General features: G+C 40.5%; 1 protein-coding gene across 2 annotated transcripts; it reads left to right on the top strand.

The window, feature by feature from the left end:
- Positions 1-11,300: 11,300 nt before the first annotated feature.
- Positions 11,301-22,417, top strand: LOC133214641 (C-type lectin domain family 5 member A-like). Of its 2 annotated transcripts, XM_061357737.1 has the most exons (8): positions 11,307-11,915; positions 13,071-13,139; positions 15,132-15,221; positions 19,213-19,284; positions 19,997-20,068; positions 20,172-20,314; positions 20,977-21,086; positions 21,695-22,417. In XM_061357737.1, the coding sequence occupies exons 1-8, from the start codon at positions 11,834-11,836 to the stop codon at positions 21,837-21,839; spliced, it is 783 nt and encodes a 260-aa protein (XP_061213721.1). In that variant the 5' UTR covers positions 11,307-11,833; the 3' UTR covers positions 21,840-22,417. The 2 variants fall into 2 exon arrangements, with proteins under 2 accessions (XP_061213728.1, XP_061213721.1); XM_061357744.1 differs by lacking the exons at positions 20,977-21,086; positions 21,695-22,417 and adding an exon at positions 20,423-20,968 and having other exon boundaries at positions 11,301-11,915.

The raw sequence follows: 22,417 nt of genomic DNA, 5'->3' as shown, positions 1-22,417 counted from the left end.
CAAAAAACCAGATTTGTATGACTTCTATGTTTTATATGTTTAATTAGTTTAAGCATTTACCTCTTTGGACTATCTTTTCACATCATTTGTAAAGCATCCATCTCAATGTGACACATTTTACTGTGGCTTATGGATGGTATTGCAGTTTAAAAGGAAATAATGAGGAAATTGTCCTATGAAATGCAGCTGCTACTGTAGCAGTAATATTGCAGTACTCCCAAGAGAAACAAGTGTTTGTAGGTGTTAAGTCACCATAACAGCAAACTCCACAGGCTCTTTGTGCAAAAGGAAAGCCCAAAGGATATGAAAATGGTCCTCACACAGTTCTAATGTAACAGTGAGTAAACAAGCCATCTGACAGGGTACAGAGGTGACAGCACAACAAAAGGCCTATAGCAAGTGTGTTCTCCTACTGAATAGAAAGCTGATGTTAACAGTCACTTCAGAAACTATGGGCTGCACAATGCATCACAAGAATTCTCTTGGCTTCAGGCAAATCCTGCAACTCATGAAGAAACACCTGGAAAATGAGTGACCCAAGGAGGGCAGTAGACAATTACCAAGTGTAATTGAGCAGTGAATTATAACGGTATTTTGGCAGACAAATATCACCCTACTTTGATGCAGACACTACTGACAAGCAGGACAACTTGCAACACCAGAATTGTCTGTTATCACTGGCTTCAGAGAGACTCCTTTGAAGCTGAGAGACTATAAAATGCTCCCATTCATCACCAGAATGATGTACTGGGAGAAGTGAGTTCCCTCTTGTGGTGGCATTTAGCTGATGGAACAGAATACCCAGGGCGAGTGAGCATCTTGTAGAATGTGGGCCAAGCCCTTCTCATACTTTGCAGAGAAGAATTCCCACCCCTCGTCAGAGCTGAATGAATGAGTCGAACTCATCATCAGTTTTAATGAATATTCAGATAGGTTTTTGCAGATATTTGGAAAATACTTTGGCTGTTCATTACAAGTCACACAAAAGATAAGAAGCAAAGGATTTATGCTTAAGTGCAAGGGTTCAATGTGGACTAAGAACAGCAAAAATACTTATCCTGATACCACATAATGTAAAAAGCCATATTCTTATACCCTTGCAACTGTAATTTGTACTGTTTTGATTCAGTTGCTGCTCATTCTTCTTCTCTGTTGTGGTACATTCACTTGACTGCTTAGACTACTCCAAGTTAAAATACCTGTCATAGAATTAGGCATTTGGGTATTTGTCTGCTTTACTTCAGAGGCAAAGTTTGGGGCTGATTATACCAGGTTGCTATTGATAGTATTGCCTAGTCTTAATGAAGCTCTAAACCTCATTTGGTGTATGGGCTTGTGTGCTGGAGCCACATTTTCTTCGCAGTTAACACATTTCAATAGCTTTTTGTAGTAAGCAGCATCATATTACTCCTCATGCCATATGCTGATGGGTTTTTCAAGGCATTCAATGTTGAGGGAAAAGTGACAAAGCCACCTGAGACCACAATTCAGTTAGATTATCTTTCTATTCACAGAAGACAGACAGATGGCATTTCACTGTAGCTGACTGGGATGTTTTTCCTGTCTTCTCCTCCTTGCTGACCTGCTGGGTTTTTTTTAGGTCCTTCAGCCTCCACAATGATTTCTGTCTTGAAAATCTTTCCTAATAAGGGCTCTCTCAGATAAGTGTTGGTTTTTTTTTCAGATATGACAGGAATAAATTGAAATTACTTAGCAGAAAGATCTATCCCTCAGATGTCATCACTGCTTTCACATTCCTCTGCAGGAACAAGGAGATCCATCAGATCCAGGTAGCATGTTCATCTATGTGCTGTAGACGACAACCTTCAAAGAAGGTTGAGAAGAATCCTTTGAGAAGGTTCTGGAACCAGTACTATTGCAACAGTGGGTATTTACAGGATGCGAGACACAAATCTTTAGGAAATAAAGCTGTGCAAACAAAGCCTCAGTGAACAAGCTGTTATACCTCTTCCGTCTTTGAAACCTCATTAAGAAAACATTGTCTTTACAAAAATAATGACAGAACATACTCCTAACCCTGCTGTCTTTCTGGATCTGAATTAACTTTGCAATAATTGCATTTCACCACCCCTGCTAAGAGGCTGCCTTAAGTACAATTGCTGTGAGTCAAATATAGTCACTGCCAGAGCTCAGACAAGACCATGGGGGTCTTAACTCTTAATATATGCACTAACAGCTATTTTAGATGGCCTATTGACTGAATATATCCACACACAGATGACAAAGATTAGACAGGTACAGCAGGAAAACTGTGCCTTCCTGGAGCAGCAGGTGAGGGCAGGTGAAATACAAGAAGGCATCTCAAATATAGACACCTATGTGTGGACAACTGAATTGTGTCCCCTGATTCAGGGCTCCAGTGACAGTTCATGGATAGGGATGCACCTGTATTTGTTTAAGCCTCTATATATCTATGCATTTTTCTCAAATTTAATTCTTCCCTAGAAGTCTTATAGCTCATCTTCAGCAAGAGGTTTTTCGCACTAAGTTCAAAACTGAATGTTTTGAAATGAGTGACTAGCTTTATACTAACAAATGAGAAGGCATTTAAATGGTATAGAAATGCTGCATTTTGGATTTATTCCATGTCACTTAAGTAGCTTTAAAAACCAGTTGTTTGGCCTAAGTTAGTCTAGGCTTCCTCTGCTACTGATCATGAAAGCAACCTAAGTAAGTCCCTTGGATATTCACTTCTGACAGCCTTTGGTCTTTGAAGTGCAGGTTGCATTTCTTTCCCCATTTCCAAAGCAAGAGTCTGTGGGGTTTTTTTGGTTTTTTGGTTTTTTTTGGTTTTTTTTTTTTAGTATTTTGCTAAAAATTGGCCTAAAAGAACAAACAAAAGTGCTAAACCTCAACAGAAGGTCAAATACTGTGACATGAAATACGCATGTTGCTTCAACTGGTTATACCAGGAATCCCATGCTTCCTACCCTGCACTGCAACAGGGAGTTGCTGGGCTGGGGAGACATGGGAGTTGGAGTTGCCTATGTGTCAGGGATATGTGTGCTGCCAGCAAAATTTCTCAGCACTGGAGCCTTCATGGTCATTTCAAGGGTACTGGGCACAGCATTTTCATTCTTCTTCTTGACTTTGTGGTACATCATCATAATCCCCAAAGAGAGAACTCAGTGAAGCATCACTGCTTTCCCCTTCTTTCTATGTATCTGTCTGCTGCCTGAGGCAAACCCTCAGCAGTGCCGTTGCACCCTGTGGTTCTGACTCTCCTCTTTCCCTTCATTTTTGGCTCCTGTATAAGCACTTGTATTTTTAAAGGAAGAAGTTTTTATCTTCTTTCCTCTACTCAGGTCACCCATAATTATATAATCTTCTCTGGCATGTTGCTCACTGTCAATCTGGTATCTTCCTGCTCCTGGATATCTCTCCCACGCCCCCAGCAGTGGCATGGAATCACCACATCCTGCTCTATCAAAGAAGCCATGCAGGTCTAATCTTTGTCACGCAGCTAAACAATCCCTCCTTGTAATCCTCCGAAAGGCATGTCTTCCAGTAGCGTCTCAATTGCATCCCCTAATCTCACTCTCCCCCCACCTTGTGAGAGAGAGGTTTTCTGCTTAAAAGAATGGAGAAGTAACAATGGTGAGAATTTCTCATGCCAGCAGTTCTTCAAAGCACCCTAATGCAGTCATGCAGACTCCCTTCCCTTCCCCCTTTCCCCCTCCCCCCCCGTATCATTAACTGGTTTTGGTTCTCTCCATGGATTGGCTGAAGTCTGTCAGTTTTGACACCCCCGTGCTGTTCTTTGCATTACCATATCCCTCAGCCCTGTCTAGTTCTCCCAGAACAGTGTTCTGGGACTCTCTGGAGCAGAGAAAATTTGAAATGTTTGCATTGTACTAACATAATTCACAAAACAAACCACAAATATATTTGCTGTCCACAGCAGGACTCTCAACAACATAACCTGGGATTCAAGCAATCTGTATGCAATCTGATCTGTTTAAGCTTTGTCCCTGAAGATGAGATTAGATATCCCTTCTTCTCTGTTATTTGTTTGTTCTGCAAGCACTTGTCTCAGCAGACTAATACAAATGGGCTTTTCTAGGCTTTCCTAGCAAGTAACTAGGAATGAACTGCCACATCATTCAAAACTGACATAGCTGGGCTATGCCTATAGCCACTATAGTCACTGGGCTATAGTGGATTATGCAACTGAACAAATTGGAGAAGAAATGTACAAGGCAATTCCTGGCAGAACCAGTTGGAAACCTATGGAGGCTCTTTGTTTTTTATATCATTACACTAAAAGGTCTTAAGCGGGGGAACAGATGATGCCTTTTCTCTTTCCACTCACTCCCACCACGGCATAATGCATGCAAAAGCATTTTTCCTATTCTACCATTCCACTACAGCCCCTATTTTCATGTGCCACAGCAGCTTCCTCTGATAAACCATGGCTGTAAGACTCACCAGCCCGTTTCCAACAAACTTGCCAATAATCATCACACCAGACAATAGGATGACATAGTCAGGGTTCATTTCAACACAAAGGCAAGTTAGTCAGAAGAGCCTTTTCTCCCTGGTGAGAAGAGCCAGCATTCACCCACCCTGGGGAGTACTGGGTGGGAGGTACATGCCTTGTTGGGTTTTTTTGGTTCTGCAGTACAAAAGAGCTATTGAAATGTTTTAAGATGTATATGGCATGGCCTAGTATGGTTTCACTGAGGCAGGGTGCCAGGGCATATTATGTAAAGTGTTGATCTTTCCTACGTATTAAATTGGATATAGAAGAGTCAGTTCGCACTCCTCCTTTTTGGCAACAGCCCCAGTTTCATGAGCTTCCATGTAAACTGGGCCACTTGTAACACAATAACTGCCCAAGGTGTTGGCAAGGCTCAGAAACTCCAGTGGTCCTGTTCATGATGGCAGTTCTCAAGAATCCAGGGTATGCTCTTCTGCTTGTTCCTCCCATGCTTTTGTTCTGGCTATCCTGCGTCTCCACTGCGGCAGTCCTCCACCTTCCTGGGCTACCTCTACCAGGACCATGATGAACAGGAGCTGATGACATTTGAGCTGCAGGTCCATACAACTGGCTGGATGGCATTTGGCTTCAGCCCTCATGGAGAATTGCTTGGATATGACATTGTGATAGCAGGTGTCTTCCCAAATGGCAGCATCTACTTCTCTGTAAGCTGTAAAGACTTTCTTCGCATCCCCCTTTGCAAAAGATCATGCCCCAAGTATATTGGCTTGAAAACATATGGGCTCAACTGGCTAAAGACGAGTGTCTGAGGCCATTCGAAAACCTTAGTTGTCATGGCCTCTAACAATCTAGAAGAGGCCAGGTCTTCTGCAGGTCCTGTGTCATGCCTGCTAGCCCCATGCAGCTACCTGAGATACCCTGTAGTATCCCAGACAGCACTAGATGATGTTGCTTAGGTAAATAAACTGATCCCATCTGCAAGTCAAAACCACAGCCAGAACAAATCAGATATGGCTGAAGCAATCACCTACCACAAAGCTAGAAAGTGTTGCTGGGAGTGTAACTTCTGATTCATCCAAACCACAGGTCAGTTCAGACAGGATTCAGATGTGAAACACCCATGTTTTCCCTCACTGAAGCTCTTCAAAGGTTAGTTTACTTAGTTTCCTCTGCATTAAGTAGAGACATGTACACCTCCAAAGGTTGCTTCTTCCTGATGGTCTTAAATGTCTCCCATAGGAATAGAACAGGACACTCTTGGAACTTGCTGTTTCTTCCATTGCCTGTAAAGGCAACCACTAAGGATAGACATCTGATGTTAAAACAGCTGGAGTTTAGAACGAAGTACCACTGTGGGTGTTAAATTTAAAAGAAAAGGATGTTATTTGGGGGTTTTTATTAGTGAAAAAGAAATAGGCAGTTTAATGTTATCCAGATACAGAAAGAACAAGTTTACACTGATGAAGTGTTTGTAAGTCACAGTGGCTTTATTTTGTTCAGAGGTTTTTAGTTCCCTTTTGACACAACTGTAAAAAGTGGTTTGCATACAATGTGTCAGAGTTCATCTGAAATGGGGGAACTTTGGGTGAGGTAGCTCGCCTTAATCGTGGCCTTTAGCTGGTTGCGAAACTGTTCTTGAAATACCCAGTTTAGAAATCTTTTTTGTGATTGTGACACAAACAGGGAATTTTTGGCTGTGAATGACTATGGGGGGGGGAAATATGATCAATTTAGAAGAAAATCTTATTCTTTATTTTTGTAACAATGATTTTTTAAAAGTGATTTGAGATAAAACAGAAGCAGTTAATTTATCTGAAAAGATCATCATGAAATAAAAATAGAAATGTTTTGTTTCAAAAATATTAAATATTCTATTAGTTTCAGAAGAGATATTTAACATTTTCAATGTTTTTCTGCATTGGTAGCTGAATCTCTTTATTTATATTAGAAAATAATTTTGGTCCCACAAAAGTTTCAGGTTTTTTTCAACTCTTTTACATGTCAGAAAATATCTTCCAATTATTTAGGTCTGGGGACATTCCAGTGTATACAAGCACATTAATGACCACAAAAATCCCCATTTGCTCAGTAGGCTGTAAAGCACATCCATGGAACCCTTGGAGCGGTTTGAAGGGAAAACATGCGAGTTGCATTATATGAAGTTTGAGTGGGGTTTTCCATTTACATTCTTCCTTCTAACCCTCTCTCTCACATCCTTCATTTTTATTTTAATATTTCTCTTTACTACAACCATAACAAAGTCATTATCTGAGTAATATCCAGTAGGTGAAAAAACAGTGAAAAAGGCTTGTTTTCGCAAAGGTGTTTTTTTCCCCAGCTGTTTATTGCCTTCCTCTTTCATAAAGTATACTTCATTTTAAATATTTTACCTATTTCAAAATAGCTCATTTGCAGACTACTTATCTTTCAATTTGGATCTTTCAATGAAAGAGTGCAACAGGTATTTCACACCTGCACTACTTTATGTTTAAATATTCAGATAGTGAGTGTCTGGATACTGTTCTACCTGCGGGAGCTGTACAGGGATGCTAAAGATCTTTTCATAACTTAGAGCAAGCAGATGCAGTTCATACATTATTAATGTGGTTTTGGCAATTTTTACAAATAATTACCATTCTGTGATTCTATGTTATAATGCTATGATGACTTACACAAAAATCTAACTAAACTGTAGTCCACTGATTCCCAGTTAGTAGCTACTGTAGAGCACAAATGTACTCAGTGGTCCACCTGGATCTGCCCCATCATGTAAGGACAGCAGCATGCCTCATTACTGCATTTGGCACTGAAGACACAGTCCAGTTCTTTAAAGAACAAAGATTTTCCAAGCCTCGTTTCTTGATGAGGTACAAAGACCCTTCTGACTCAACTGATCCCAAAATATTCTTCACCTATGACTGGAGGTTGGACAATGTAAGTACTGGACAAGAACTTGGCATGTTAAAAATTTACCCTTCTTTTGCCTTTCTTTTCAAAATTGATCATGCCCATGGTGTTCAAAAGATGGACGTGACTGATCTTGGAAACATGCAAATAGAGCTGGCAAGAGTAACGCCAGGAATGGAGTGGGAATGGAAGGCTTGCTATGGGTAGGTAAAGGGCTTATTTCTTAGAAAAAACTGTGAGGTATTGTCTGTTCCCTTGACCAAAGTTTAGGGAGTCAAACACAGACTGTGGTGCTTCTGAATTGCAATATAATTATTAACTCAGCATATATGTATACAGGTCTATTGTCTCATCCATACAGCCCCATTTAAAAGTATCTATCATATACTAAAGATATTTGCTGCTTCCCATCCAAGTCTTGTGGGAACTACACAATGTCACAGAGAAGAGAAACAATGGGTATGCATTTACCTGCTCTTGACAAGTCTTTGAGTAAGAGCTCAGAATATTTAATACACACTACAGGGTGTGCTGTCTCCACTATTAACTTATGCAGCATCTGTGTCAGATTTATGGATTTTTACCAGGAAAGCTGGAGCCTCCCATTAGCATCACCTCATGATACATGACCTATTATTGTTAAATGGAGCTCAAAACTACCAATTCCAGGTGGTATTGCATTAACAACTTCTTTCTTTAAACAGCACCAGCCCACACAGTCAGCTCTCACCCAAGCTGCAGCAGAATCAGCTGATTAGTGTGGGCAAGATTCCATAGTAAAGAGGGATGCTATTTTTTATGTATATATTTGTGGGATTAATGCTATCATGTGCTGTGCTTGTGACTCCAGAAAACCAGCAATTAAAAATGTTCAATAACTGGACAGATGATTTCAGTTCACTCAGTTCATCTTACAACAGGCAAATTAGTCATGCAGTTCCCTTTTGGGAAACCAAAACAAAACAAACCCCACACAAAACCCCACAAACAAACAAACAGAAAAATAAAAGAAAAAGAATGTAAGACCTTGTGGAACTGACAAATGTGTTTGCCCTTCCGCAGAATATGGTTTCATCTTCTTGACCCTTTAATCCTCTCACCCATTGCAAATAAACCCCAAGTACTTTTTTGGTTAAAGCATTATCTTTCCTCTTCCCTTCCCCCATGTCCCTCACTGTTCTGGGTCTCATTCTGTTTGCACTGGCTGCCTTTGGCTTCTCCAATTCCCTGTGCACATTATTGAGTTGCCAGGGGAACCTTCAGGTAACCCATGTGTGTTTCTTTTCCATGTTGCTGTTCCAGTTGAAGAAACCATATATGCCTGTACCTTTATCCCACTGTCAATCAGAAACACCATTATCTACAAGGTAAATTAGCAGGCTTGTCACAGCTGAGGAAAAATAGGACAGGACAGAATTGCTCCAGGCTTGCTCCTTCAATCACGTTTAAGAGCCTGTCTTTTACAGCATTTTAGTATTAATTTGGGAGTATTCTGTTTGTCCATCACTGGGCCACTGGGATAAGCCACCTAATTGGTCTGGCTTGCATGGAGATAAGCTCTGTCTTGTTTCCAGCTTTGAGTACCTTTGTCTTTCTGTACATCATACCTGAAGAAATGTTGCTACAAGTCTGATGTCTGAGTGTAGTTAGCTCAGAACCATGTTACCTACTGGTATCTTTGAGAACATCTTCCAGAATTTTCTGTATTGAAAGCACTTTTCTATATTGAAAGTCCTTTAAAATTGATAAGAATATCTATATAAAAGGCCCTCCTTGAAGCTCCCTAATGGATCATCCCACCCCAAAACCAGAAACACACACATATACATAGCATAGTGAGCATACTCACCCAGAAGATAGTTAGGAACAGAGTTTAATAAGACAGTCTAGCTTGCAGTGATCAGGTTTGGTCAGACAAACATACTGACCAACAATCATCTTAGGTACACTGGAGTGTCCTTTTTGTCTCCCAGTCTTCCCATGTTTGTTTCTCTCTTTCCCTACCTTTGACCTCTTACCTAAATGTCTGGTAGTATTTTTTTTCACATTCCCACAATACACTTAGACTAGCCCTTAAATTTTACACAATCCCACAATCCCTCTCATACAACCCATCCATAAGTTTGTTCTTATGAGACTCTTATGAGACCTGCAATAATCTTTTTCTTTTCATCCATTTTCAAAGTTTTTCTTTGAACCTTCTAAGGTTTATGCTTTGATGGCTCTTTTAATGGCCCACTGATAGTGTCTTACAATTTCTACTTTTAATCTTTTTATTATCTGCTCATTCTTATAGTCCATGTATCTTTATGTTTAACTTCATCTCACCTGTGTCATCTTTGTTTTATACACAGCTGATACCATGATATGCTTACAGTACCCAGCATGAGGTATCTATGCCAGAGTACACAAAGCCAGAAGAGCAATGTTCAGAAAGGCTAACCAGAGCAATCTTTCAGTCAGTAGTGACTCACATAAGGAAATTATCCTAAACCTGCTTTTAAAAAACAATGTTATGATGATGTTTCAAAAACACAGTGTTATGCTCTGACTGCCAGGCTCTGACCCACTTCATTTTGAATTGCAGATGAATGGGATGCTGGTTCCAGACCAATCATGTCTTTGCCTGCTTGCTTTACACCCACCTGTCTGGCAGGAGTGAAAGCTGCTTGATACCAGTAAGAGAAGGAAACTCACAGTATTGCTGCTCATGCCAGGGAGAAGAGACCAGCACCTTTCTCACCACTTTCCCTCCTCAGTGAGGAGGTTCAGCAGTGAGGTTCTCCCTCAGACTCCTTCAAACCAGACAAACCCAGAGTCCTCTGGCTCCTCCTCACAGGACATGCCTTCCAGCCCTTCCACCAGCTTTGTTGCTCTGGACACATTACAGGACCTTCACATCCTTCTTAAATCATTGGGCCCCGGGCTGGTGCTGGCTGCGATACAGTTTATTTTCTTCATAGTAGCTAGTACGGGACAATGTTTTGATTTGTGCTGAAAACAGTGTTGATAACATGGGGATGTTTTAGTCATTGCTGAGCAGCGCTTACACAGTGTTGAGGCCTTTTCTGCTTCTCACCCCACCCACCAGTGAGCAGGCTCGAAGTGTCAAGAAGTTGGGAGGGTACACAGCTGGGACAGCTGACCCCAACTGATTTCCATACTGTATGAAGTCATGCTCTGCAACATAAAGCTGGGGAGAAGAAGAAGCAAGTGGCAGACATTCAGAATTAGGATGTTTTCCCAAGCAACCGTTATGCATGATGGATCCCTTGCTTCCCTGAAGATGGATGAACACCTGCCTGTGATGGGAATTAGTGAACCAATTCCTTGCTTTGCTTTGCTTCATTGCACAGCTTTTGCTTTACCTGTTAAACTATCTTTGCCTCAACCCATCAGTTTTTTTACTTTCGCATCTCCAGTTCTCTCTTCCACCCCACTGGAGGGGAGGGAACACGCAACTGTGAGTATCTTAGTGGCCAGCTGGGGTTAAACCGCACAAAACTGCACACATCAGTCAAGGTGAGGCTGCACCAATGCTGAAACAGCAGGTTGATCACTTCTTTTGGCTGGCTGGTTCTACTGTGTTTTGATGCACCCCAGGATGCAGTTTGCCCTCTTGGCTGCCAGGGCACGCTGCTGACTCCCTATTGATCCTGCTGTCAACCAGCAAATCAGGCTGGGGGATGAGGTTTTTCCTGGCCAATTACATCTCCCATCAGCAAAAAAACTAAATCTGGCATTTTCAAATGATGCTACAAGCTAGGATATTTCCTCCAACAATGATTCACAGCACAGTGCCCACACAGCTACTGTCTCCTGCTCTATGAAAGCATTAGTCATGTGGGAATTAAAAACCGGGAAAGCCTACAGCTTGTCTTCTCTAGACTAACCTATTCTAGTTGCTCTGCATGTTAAGCACCCTTTTTCCTTCCTGAAACAGGCTGGACCAATCCCATTTTACGAATTCCCATTTGCCATCAGGAGCTACTTACAGAGGAGAAGAACCTGTTCCTGAGCTGCACAAACCCTACACTCCTCAGGTCACAGCAAGTCAGCTTGGCTCTGGTTTAAAAGAGCTGCAGACAAATGAAGAGCCACAGAGTATGGCAGGGTCCTGTTTCAGCAGCACTGAGTACATTTCTCTACAGATCAGGGGCAAATGTATCATGCTTTCAGGTGTCTGCTTTTGAAAGCACTGTCTTCTGGACTCTAATACTGCTAAAGGCAGAAGCACTTGCCAACAAAGATGACCACATCAATCCACAACCTTACATTTAACAGGCTGCTATAAAAAGGTCAGTTAGAAGTAGGCTTCCTTGCTTGTCACTGATTTCTGCATGACTAAGAGGAAAGAACTACTTCCTGAAAGTTAGATGGGGAAGAAGGCTATGAGTCGTCCTCAGTTCAGAGTACCATTTTAAAATCAGCAGCAAGAGGAAAGAAAGAAAAGGGGGAACAAGGATGTCAGAAAAACTCATTTATGCTGACTTGAACTTGACTGAATCAACCCGGCCCAAACTACAGAAGGTCACCGATGTCCAAGGTAGGTAAATTGGTCTGAATTGAGCTTTCTTTGTATTCTTCAGCCTTTTGTGGAACACCAAAGCCTCAAAGAGGACTAAGAAAATGTGAGAGCCAGTGGTGTGAAAAATGCACAGGTGGGGTGTCCATCCAGGTCTTTTACCCCCCAAAAGGGGATTGTTCTAGGGTCTAATTTTTATTTGTTAAGGTACACATGTGAGGGAGAGTTTCTTATGTGATATTAAGGGTAGTTTCTATCAGTCGGGGAGATTATTCCACAGTTGAATGCCAGCTGGTCCTGAACCAGGTGTGGTCTCAGGCACCAAACTGATTCCTGCAGCAAACTGATTAGGAGATTGAATGCCTAATGTTTCTGTTGTTTGAAGCAGTCTCGTGCACAGCTTGTTCCTGCCTGCTGAGCATGTGAGGCATTGCTCCAGGGTTTCTTTTTTTCTACTGGCTTTGTCTGTATAAACTACATGTTTAATAAATCAAGCATAAAATATTTCATGGGCAGATTCAGCTTGATTTAGTAGGAATGACTTTGCAAAATTCTAACGTAAAACTGATTTTGCTCTAATGAGCTAAGAATTATTGCATGAAATTTTGCATTGGCTTTGCTACATCTGCATAAAGTGACATCCTAAAACAACAGACTTCATACACTTTGTGTTTCATTTTATTTTTTCTTCATTTTTAACTTCACCATCTCTTTCATCTCTTTGACACCAACAGTAGTTTCTATTTGTATTTTTTATCTGCAGATGTTAGAACAGTTTTCTCTTTTCACACCATCTTATCATTAACCCCTTGAAATTTACCATGATCTGCAGTTTCCAGGTTTGCTTTGATGTTGTAGCCAATCTCACCACGTACATACAGATGTGAATAAGACAGTCAACCTTACACATTTTTCTTCACTTCCTTTTAAAATACATGTGCAGGTACCCAGGTCCCCTCTGTTGCTCTTTGCACTGAAGATAAATCAGATCTGTTTCCGCCTATAGCAAGTCCTCTTAGCTGTGAATGTAATGGAGAAATATATTATTCAAGCATATTCAAACACAGTCGTATAAATCAGTTGCTGTGAGGTGTATAGCATTTCTCATAACTTCAGTCATTTTTGTTCCATTTAAGTTGTTGCTTGGTTTTCTCTGTTATTTTTGCCTGGTTTTAGATTCTACATATGCAGAAGTGAAAGTGCAGTCCCTAGACAGAAGTGCTGCAGTTAGCTACACGTCATCTGGTGAGTTTTTAGCTGTCTACTAAGTCTGTATGAACTTAACACTGAGAGGAGAGGATGTTGGTCCTTCTTTTCAAAAAATGCAGTGATATGAAACCTTATGGGAGACAGGAAGAAACAGATGTCTGCTTTACACAGCCAGAGCAGGGGGCTGTGCATGTGTTGTGTTATATGCAATGAAACTCTTATGGGTTCAATGGTATAGGAACACACAGAAATCCTGGGCCATACCAAGAAACCACAGCAGGCATACGTGAACGACTAGAGATGAGTAAGAAGAGTGTGGGTGTAAACAATACCTTCCTGTAATACTTGCTCATGTAGTCATGAACATCCCAAGGCAGGTGTATTTCTGTTTAGGCACCCTCAGTGGGTATCTCTTCTACAAACTTGCCCAATCTCCCCTTGGTTTTATACACAGTCCAGATTCCTACAGTGTCCTTTGATGAGGGGATCCATAGTTCTTTTTAATACTACATGAAGAAACATCTGATTTTTTCACTCTGAACTTGCCTTCTATTAGATTCAGCTGATGTTCCATGAAAGATACAGTAAGCAGCCATATAATATCAAAGGTCCAAATGACACTCAGGATTTTATATAACTCTGACATAGCTTCTTTCTAGTTATCTCTTTTCCGTACTGCAGAACCCTAGCCTGCACCATCATTTACTGCTTCCGTTCTCTGAATCTTTTCCCATACTGGTAGTAGAATTGCATTCACCATTGAAAATAGAGGCAAATCATGATTTTATCAAACCATGTGGTAGACAAAACATCCTGTGTTTTGTTCATTTGCCTTCTGAATGATTCCTAAAGTGGGAGGTTGTAGAATGTTCATCCTAGGATATATTCAAAACCTGACTGTGCACTGTCCTGGACAACCAGCTGTAGTTGACATTGCTTGGACTAGATGATCTGAAAAGATGACTTCCGACCTAAAGGACTCTGTGACTGTATGGTCAGGACAGCTGACCTAAGTTCACAGATCTCCTCTAGAACTTCCATCTATTTTTTCAGTGCACATTAGATCTGTTATCTTCCAGTCCCTGGGTGCAGAGATAGCTTTAAGACTGAGGTTACAAAACGGTTTAGCAACCCAGCTATCTCACACCTAATGTCTCTTCGATTTTTTTGGCTTATCTAATCTTTTATTTGGGCCATACATCTTCCAGTTCATGCATCTTCTCACAAGGAACTGCCCTGAAATGGAAGATCTACCCAGTTCTTACTCAGAAACTCTGCTATAAGGGATTAATTTAGCTTTTCTACTATGACCTCATCTTCTGAATGCTTCCTAGACAGCCTACCACCCACTGGCCTACAAAACAAATTATCTGTCCTCTCCTGGACCTGCTTGTGCCCTATAACACCCAGCCAGTATCCAATGAGTTGAGAGACTAATGAGTATCGCAAGGACCCTCTTGAACTAAATCATAGAATCATAGAATAGTTAGGGTTGGAAAGGACCTTAAGATCATCAAGTTCCAACCCCCCTGACATGGGCAGGGACACCTTGCTCTAAACCATATCACCCAAGGCCTTGTCCAACCTGGAAATTCTAAACAGAAGTCCATAAACAGTAAAAACAAAGAGGAGACAGTTCACTTCTCTGAACAATTTGCTTTTTTGAGGAGTACAACATTGCAGGACCTTTATCTGGTAGTCAGATTGGGCTCTGCTTTCATAGTATTTTGAGAGGGCAGATATGGATCCCAGTGAGCGCTTAACTCCAGTATCAAGTGCAGCAGAATATATCAAAGTATTGCAAGCAATGGCAGAAGGGCTTCAGGTTGAATGTCTGTGGTGGAAAAATATCCGTCCACAGTGTAACTAACACAAGAAGAACAAACGTGTGAAGGGACAGCATCAAAGCGCTTTGTCTAACTTAAGAGTTCTCTCACTGTGAGCCTGGAAATGGCATTTTTGAATGAAGACAAAAGGTTCCTTTTCCAGTTGTTTCCCTAATCTTTATCTTTTTCTGTCTATCTGTAGGTAAAAGCTGTTGCTCCAGAACACGTGTTGCTGTATTGGTTGCTGTGATAATCCTCCTATTGGTCTTAGCAGTGTGTCTGATACTCATGTGTAAGTCCTGCTAAAAATGTAATAACTGAAATTAATTTTTGACCCTCACCCACTGACTGACATCTGAGTAATGCCATCCAAAGCCAGCAGCAACAGAAGGCTAGTCTGGAGGTACAAGGCAGTAGTTTTTAGCCAACCATGGCTGTAAGAGGAAATCTGTAAAGAGTCAAGTGGTTTGGAAGTTTAAAATTCCAAAAGAAAAAACCCAAAACACAATTAAAAAACTTGATGATGTTCAGACAGTTGTCATGGTTTAAGCCCAGCCAGTAACTCAGAATCATGCATCCTCTCTCTCACTCCCCCCCACCTTTCTCCCCACCGGCTCCTGGAAGGATGGGGAGGAGAAATCAAAAGAATGTAACTCCCACGGGTTGAGATAAGAGCAGTCCAGTAACTAAGGTATAACACAAACCACTGCTGCTGCCACTAATGATAATAATGAGAAGGGAAATAATGAGGGAAGAGAATACAACCACTCACCACCCGCTGACTGACACCCAGCCTGACCAAGCAGTGATCTAGCTCCCAGGTAACTGCCCCCAGTTTACATAGTGGTCGTGACGTGCTGTGGTATGGAATACCACTTTGGCTAGTTTGGGTCAGGTGTCCTGTCTCTGCTTCCTCCTGGCTTCCCCTCCTCCCTGGCAGAGCAGGAGACTCAGAAAGTCCTTGGCCAGGCTAAATATTACTGAGCAACAACTAAAAACATTGGTGTTATCAGCACTGTTCCCAGGCTGAAAGTCAAAAACACAGCACTGCACCAGCTACTAAGAAGGAGAAAAATGACTGCTACTGCTGAACCCAGGACAACAGTAAATAATTCACTATTTATTATTCAAATGTTTTGAAGAAACAAGTCAAGATTAGATAATGCCTATTAGTATTATGATTGCTATTTGTGAGAATATTTTAAGGTGATGACTTTGTAACATGTCACCATCACATCCATAACACCAAAAATCTTTAAATAAATATGAATAAAAGCTCACTCATATGAAAGAGGTAGCTAAGTCACAAGTTAAAAGAATTTATTTGCACCTCACTCTAATAAAAGCTTAGTGTTAGGCCTCTCTGCATATATATCACTGAGTTCACAACTATCTTTGAACTACATAAAAAATTAGGGTTGTTTTTTTTTTTTTTTTTAGAAAAGAGCATGCTTGTCTCCATTAGAGAGGAAAAAAACCAAAAAAAACAACAAATTTTAATATAGCCACATGGTACATTCCTTTGAATATTTTTCAAGGAAACGTTTTTAAATTTCAGATGTGGTTGCTTGTTGCTTTTCATCCTTTAATAGTTAAGCAAGCTTAAAGAGGTTTCCACAGTCAATCACATTCAAGTCCCAGAGTTTACCACCTACTCTGGATGCATATGGAGAAACTCTTCTTGAAGACATGACAAAACCTTTGATCCATGGAACTTTAAAAATAGGGCTGGGGGAGGTAACTGTTTTTCAAAGGAAAAAGTAAAGGAGGGATGTCTGATAGTGCTGTGACCTTTATAAAATGTAAAATAGCACAGGAATGTAAAATACCACATTACATTTATAAAATGTAAAAAATCCCAACAATATTGTAAGGTCAAATTACCACCAATTAATAAGGCTTTTAATCAGGAGTTGAATTAGGAGCCACTAGACTCTGATTCAGGTACGGCTTCAGTTATAGATACTTTGTTGGATTCAGTACGACCCCAGTGAACTGAAAAAAAATAATCCTAAGAAACTTGAGATCTAGATAAAACTTGAGAAACTAAAGCAAATTAGTTTTTAATTTCAGTAGCATATAGTTTTCCCTTGTACTCCAAATAAAAACTGTTGCCAGGTTGAGTGGTTTGTTTCCAAGTTTTTCTTTTAGATGAGTTTTCCATATGGTTTTGTTTTGCCAAATATACCGTTATTGATGAACAGCTTGTTCAAATGAACTAAACTGTCACCTCTTGATATTGCTCCATTTTACAAGAGCTCTGCAGGACAGAAGGCATTTTCCATTTCTGTTCACGAAAATGACAACAATCTTACTCAGTGGAACATGAGCAGAAATTTTTATGATTTTTATAGTAGTATCATATTCTTTTATTTTTTCTTGAAAGAAAAGTTATCTGCTGATAAGTAAAAAATTAGCCATGTAGTTCATGAGCTGGTCTTCCAATAACAGATAGGTCTGACTTTTAAATACTCTTTCATATGACTTAAATTTTGCTCTTTTCTGCAACCAGGAGCTGATATCCAGCCTCAAGATATATGCATATAGATGCACATATGCATGAAAAACATACACTTTCAAACCTATTCTTCTTGTTTATTTTCCCTTATTGCTCTAGGAGTTCAGTAAAAAGCAAAGAAAGCCTAAATGTTCACAATTAGTGTATGGCCAAAGCACGATAAAGTTCAGTATTAAGTTGCCCCAATTAGAAAATAACACATTATTGCTTTGTTAGTTTTTGGTGCCTTTGAACCATTTTCAATAATGGTGCTGTCTGATACAGCAGATTTCAGAGTTAAAGTTGACAATATGCCAGGAACAATCTCAATCTAACACTTATGTGTTTTAAACTGATTTCCATTCAGTAGGAGAATCAGTGTGATGGTGTTATTTCTTGCAATGCATAGCAGTATGTATTCATTTTGATTTTTTTCACATAAATTAATGGTTTTGAATTATGTTAGGTAGTTTTAGTACCAATATTTGGTACTATTATACACTAAAGACTTCAGGTCACCTTGACAAGCAGTACTTCAAGCTTCCACCCACAGGGTCAGGCAATATGCAAAACCCAGCTTCTTCATCTTCTAAGATGAAATGGTCCTGACATTTGTTCATATCATGTTTTTCAGAACTTTTACAGAAGAATAAATTCTGATTCCCCCCTCTTCCAAACATGTGATTGTGTCTTCAACTTCTCAGTCCTCAGCTTAAAATTCATTATTACAATCAGTGTTAATACTTTGTAAAATATAATGCGTACCTTATCACGGGTATCTCTGTATACAGGTTTGGATGTAATTCTATATACCAGAGCTTTAAGAACCTTTGTTTTCTCATGTTCAGACATACATCTTTCCTTGGGTTTTTTTGTTTAGTTTTGGTTTTGTTGGGTTTTTTAAATAGTGATATCTAAAACTCAACTACTCCTACGGCAGTATATTTGAAGTTAATCCCTAAAAGGAACAGGGCAAATCATGCAAGTTAGTCTCTGCAAAATTAGACTCTTACTGATCAACTTTGATCTTTGAATTGTAAATGTAAAACCAGTATTATACATTGTCAGCATTTGGTTTTAGGTGCTACAGTGAAGCTTTTTCTCTCACAACTTTGAAAGTCTGGTTTTTGGTTGCTATTGGGAAAGAAATGTAGATTAAGAAATGTAGGTCTTTCTAGGCAATGTGTTTTGGAGACCATAGTAGCTCTCACAGTTCATACTCCAGCATTTTGTGAAAGAGTATTTCAACGACTGTTTTGCACCAGGAAATGCCAGCTTGTTACCATCCCACTTAGAAAGAAAAAAGGAAAGCATGCAGGCTCTGGAAGGTATTATTTAAAATGCAATTTATTACAGTTAATAATATAAAGAAAGAGAGGACAATAGAAAAACCTAGATCTGATCAGATGCTAGGAAACCTGAGCAAAATTACAGAACAAAGGAATCTGGTCCAGTGGCTCTGTTTTCTGGGAAAACAAGTGTAGTCATTTCCCCAAATAATGCTCTTATTTCATACTTCCTTCCTTCCTGTTGCCACCCACTGTCTGTCTCTAGGCTTAAAGAAGGAGCTGATTATTCCTTTGTACTAAAATTGAGATTCATATATATCACTGCTCAGTTTGAAGTCTCTGGTGGTCCTTAGAATCCTCCGTTGGAGGAGGAAAAAGGTGAGGAGTAAACATTCTGTATGGGGTGATGGTGGTGGTCAAAGAGGTTCAGAAGAGCCCTGAGAGTGTATGGCAAGATGGTCAGATATCCAAAGCAGAAATCACATTCTTATTTCCAGATCATCCAACTGCAAGCAGACCAGCTGACTCAAAAACCTTCTCCATCACCTGTGAAGATGCACATGCACTAGGTAGGTAATACTCTGCCATTCAAAAGATAGTTTCCAGAAGTCTGTTCAATTGTCTTTTAAGGGGCTGGAGGGGCTGGGGGAAGGTATGTGTTCAGATTTTGGTCAGAACAAACAAACAAAGAATTTGACATCTCAGGAACAAACAGCTTTATCACGTACACTCATAGGATAAGCTCTCAAGGCCAGAGACTTTTCATATTTTCATATTCTTTAAAAGTAGTGCTTGGTCAGCACTGCATTACTTTTTCAGAGGTAAGAACTGATTACTCTCTCATGCTAGCACGGAGGAGCCCATGGCTAGGTGAACAGACAAAATATAACAATCCCTTTGGTATCCCAGCATTGTCATGAACATGATGTACGTACTGCTTCTCAAGTACCTCTCCATTCTTGGCATTTTAACTAAGTGCAATTCCCTTTTGCTCTTTAGGAGCTGCTGGATAACCAACAAAACTATATCAAGCAGTCCCTGTCTCCCTGAATGTTATCACCCTTTCCAGGCCTCATTCTCTGTTCCTCCTGGTACCCTGCCTGGCAATGGAGAGAAATGTTCTTTCAGTAACATCGCTATTGCCATATTTTGCAGCAGGCAAATAGGACTTGAAAACTTAAAGCTGCTTTTTGACCTGGCCATTTCTCTTTACCTCCTCAGCAAATATTTTAAAGGCTGGATAACGTTATCTGTGATTCCACTTCTCTGACTTATGCCTAGGGCTGGAATTAACTACAGAGAATGGCAAGGATCCCACGTGGTATGGTGAAAATCAAAAGCAGAACCACAAAGGTACTTCTCTGGCTGCAACTTACTCTCTTGCCTTTCTTTTGTGTTGGAATCCTTTTGTTAGCGTGAACACGGATTTTTTCACAGCTGTTCTTCCCTCCTGCAGGCTGCCCCAAACACTGGGAAAAATATGGGGGAAAATGCTACTTCTTTTCTCAAAGGCAGAATAAATCCAATTGGAATGACTCCCGTAAAGAATGTACTGACATGGAGGCTGACCTGGTCATCATTGACAACAAGGATGAACTGGTGAGATCAAAATTCATGGGGTTTGACCTGTATGCCAAAGGGCTAATGGGTTACACTTGCGTATTCTCATGCTAGATGTCTGCTTTCTCATGTTAGATGCCTTTGCAGATCTATAATCCACTGCTAGCTGTATACACCAAGCATCCCTATACGGCAGCAAACACCTTCACAGTAAGATGCATCTTGGTGGTTCAAGTCTTGCACCTGGGAGCTTCTCTCTGCAAGCATGCTCCCATGGGAAGGACTACACTCTCTGCCGAGATGACTTCTGTTTTAAAGACATTTAGCATACAAACCAAGACATACAAGCAGACACTTATTTGTGAGAGGGTTTTTTTTTGATGAAAACTGAAAAGGCTTTCCTATCACAATCAGAATAGAAAAGTATCTCCAGGTATCAGGTCATACATGGCTAACTATAGCATATAGTTTTAATGCTATCACAGGTGTATTATTCTTTTTATTCTATTCCTAAGAAGCCCCAGGAAGAGAAATGAGATTAAATAAACTGGAAAAATTTGGCATTTGAAGCGGTGCAGAGAGATGTGTGGCTGGATGCATGGTGTACTTGCAACGTTGGTCATTTAGCACTAAGCTTTCTCTGTACCTCTGGTGAAGACAACATTATTTTAATGTATTATTATTCTCTGTTTCCTTTCTAGAATTTTCTTTACAAACGATCTAGAAGTAGTTACTACTTACTTGGACTCACATACTCTCACAGTGAGAAGAAGTGGAAGTGGATTAACAACATGGAACTTAGTTCAGACATGTAAGCCTTTTTCAGCAAGTCACTGTGATGCAATGTCTGCAAAAAGTGAAACATAAAAACACACAAACAAACCAAACCAACACAAAAAACTCCAAACAAACCCCAGACCAAACAACAGGGAGTACAAGCGAGGTCAGGGACCGTAATCTGCAGCAACCTGAGTCCTTTTGATTCAGGTGCTTCAGCACATCCCTGTGACAAGTCAAAGGGAGCCTGTAAGTCGTGGGAACACAGGCATGTCACATCAGGATGGCAAGAGAGAACACAGCTGTAGTTCTGGTGAGTAAGGAGGAATCTGATTAGACTGAATTCAGTGAAGAAAAGAAGGGGCAAGGAAGTGTACTGCCAGCACCACTGAATGGAGACTACCAAAGAAGGGGAAGGTCTCTAGATGGGAAACCATAGCCCATATACTTTTGTTCACGTCTGGGGAAGAAAATTAAGGAATGGGAGTGAGAGTCCAGCAAGGGAGCCTCTAATCCCACTGACAATAATATAGCTTAGCAGCAAGGCCAGGTGCCACTCTGCCTTTCATGGAAGTGATATGACTGTATTACGTTCAGCTAGGTCAGGAATGCAACTAAATCTGGCTTTCTCTCCCTGTTCAGGTTTTGTATAGGAGGAGATTTTACTGACTATTTCTGCACTGTCATTGGACATGGCAAAGTAGAAACTGCACCTTGCAGTGGATCCTTATCAACACAAAATATGTGCGAAAAAGCTGCAGATATTTCAGAAATCCAGGAGAGCTAAAAAGGAAGAGATCCAAGCAGCAATGTGATCCCCAGCTTTCTGTAGGAACGGCAGATGGTATTTGTGTCATTTATCTCTAGCTGTCTAAATATCTAGTCAAAGGGACTCTTACAGGATCCCTCTAGACACCCTGCCAAGCATAGCACATTCTTTCCCAAGATATGTGGCTTAAGACTGGATGGGTTCCCCTCTAGAAGGGCATTTTCACACATTAGGAGCCTGGGTGACTTCCTTATACCAGATGCCCAAGTTTCAGGCAGCCACTGTTATATGAGTCCAGCCTTAGGGATAGGTGTGATCACAGACAGATCCTGTCTCTTATAGACACATGCATATGCACCCATACATTTAGAGCCCCGCTTATGCACAAGGAGACACTTCAAAGCCTTGCCATGCACTAGTCTTCCCTGCAGCCACAAGTGAAGGTTAGCACATATATGTATTTTTGATCCTGTAGAAAAGTGCAACCACACTCACTGCCATGTGTCATAGATATGATTGACAGGACAAAGTCAAATGTGTGTGTGTATAAACCTTACTCTGTAAAAAACTGTCTGTTAAAAACCACACTGGATACC

Source organism: Neopsephotus bourkii, unplaced genomic scaffold, assembly GCF_033783945.1.
Source record: "Neopsephotus bourkii isolate Nb327-2 ecotype Australia unplaced genomic scaffold, CSIRO-AGI_Nbou_v1 NB_107, whole genome shotgun sequence".
Lineage (NCBI taxonomy): Eukaryota > Metazoa > Chordata > Aves > Psittaciformes > Psittacidae > Neopsephotus > Neopsephotus bourkii.
This window is presented reverse-complemented; position numbering and strand designations above follow the sequence as displayed.

Bases quoted from the DNA above. Each gene is read 5' to 3' on its own strand.
- LOC133214641 (XM_061357737.1), top strand. From the start codon at position 11,834: ATGTCAGAAAAACTCATTTATGCTGACTTGAACTTGACTGAATCAACC. The intron at 15,222-19,212 runs GTAAGTCCTGCT...TCTTATTTCCAG, and splicing joins AGTGTGTCTGATACTCATGT to ATCATCCAACTGCAAGCAGA. The intron at 21,087-21,694 runs GTAAGCCTTTTT...CTCCCTGTTCAG, and splicing joins ATGGAACTTAGTTCAGACAT to GTTTTGTATAGGAGGAGATT.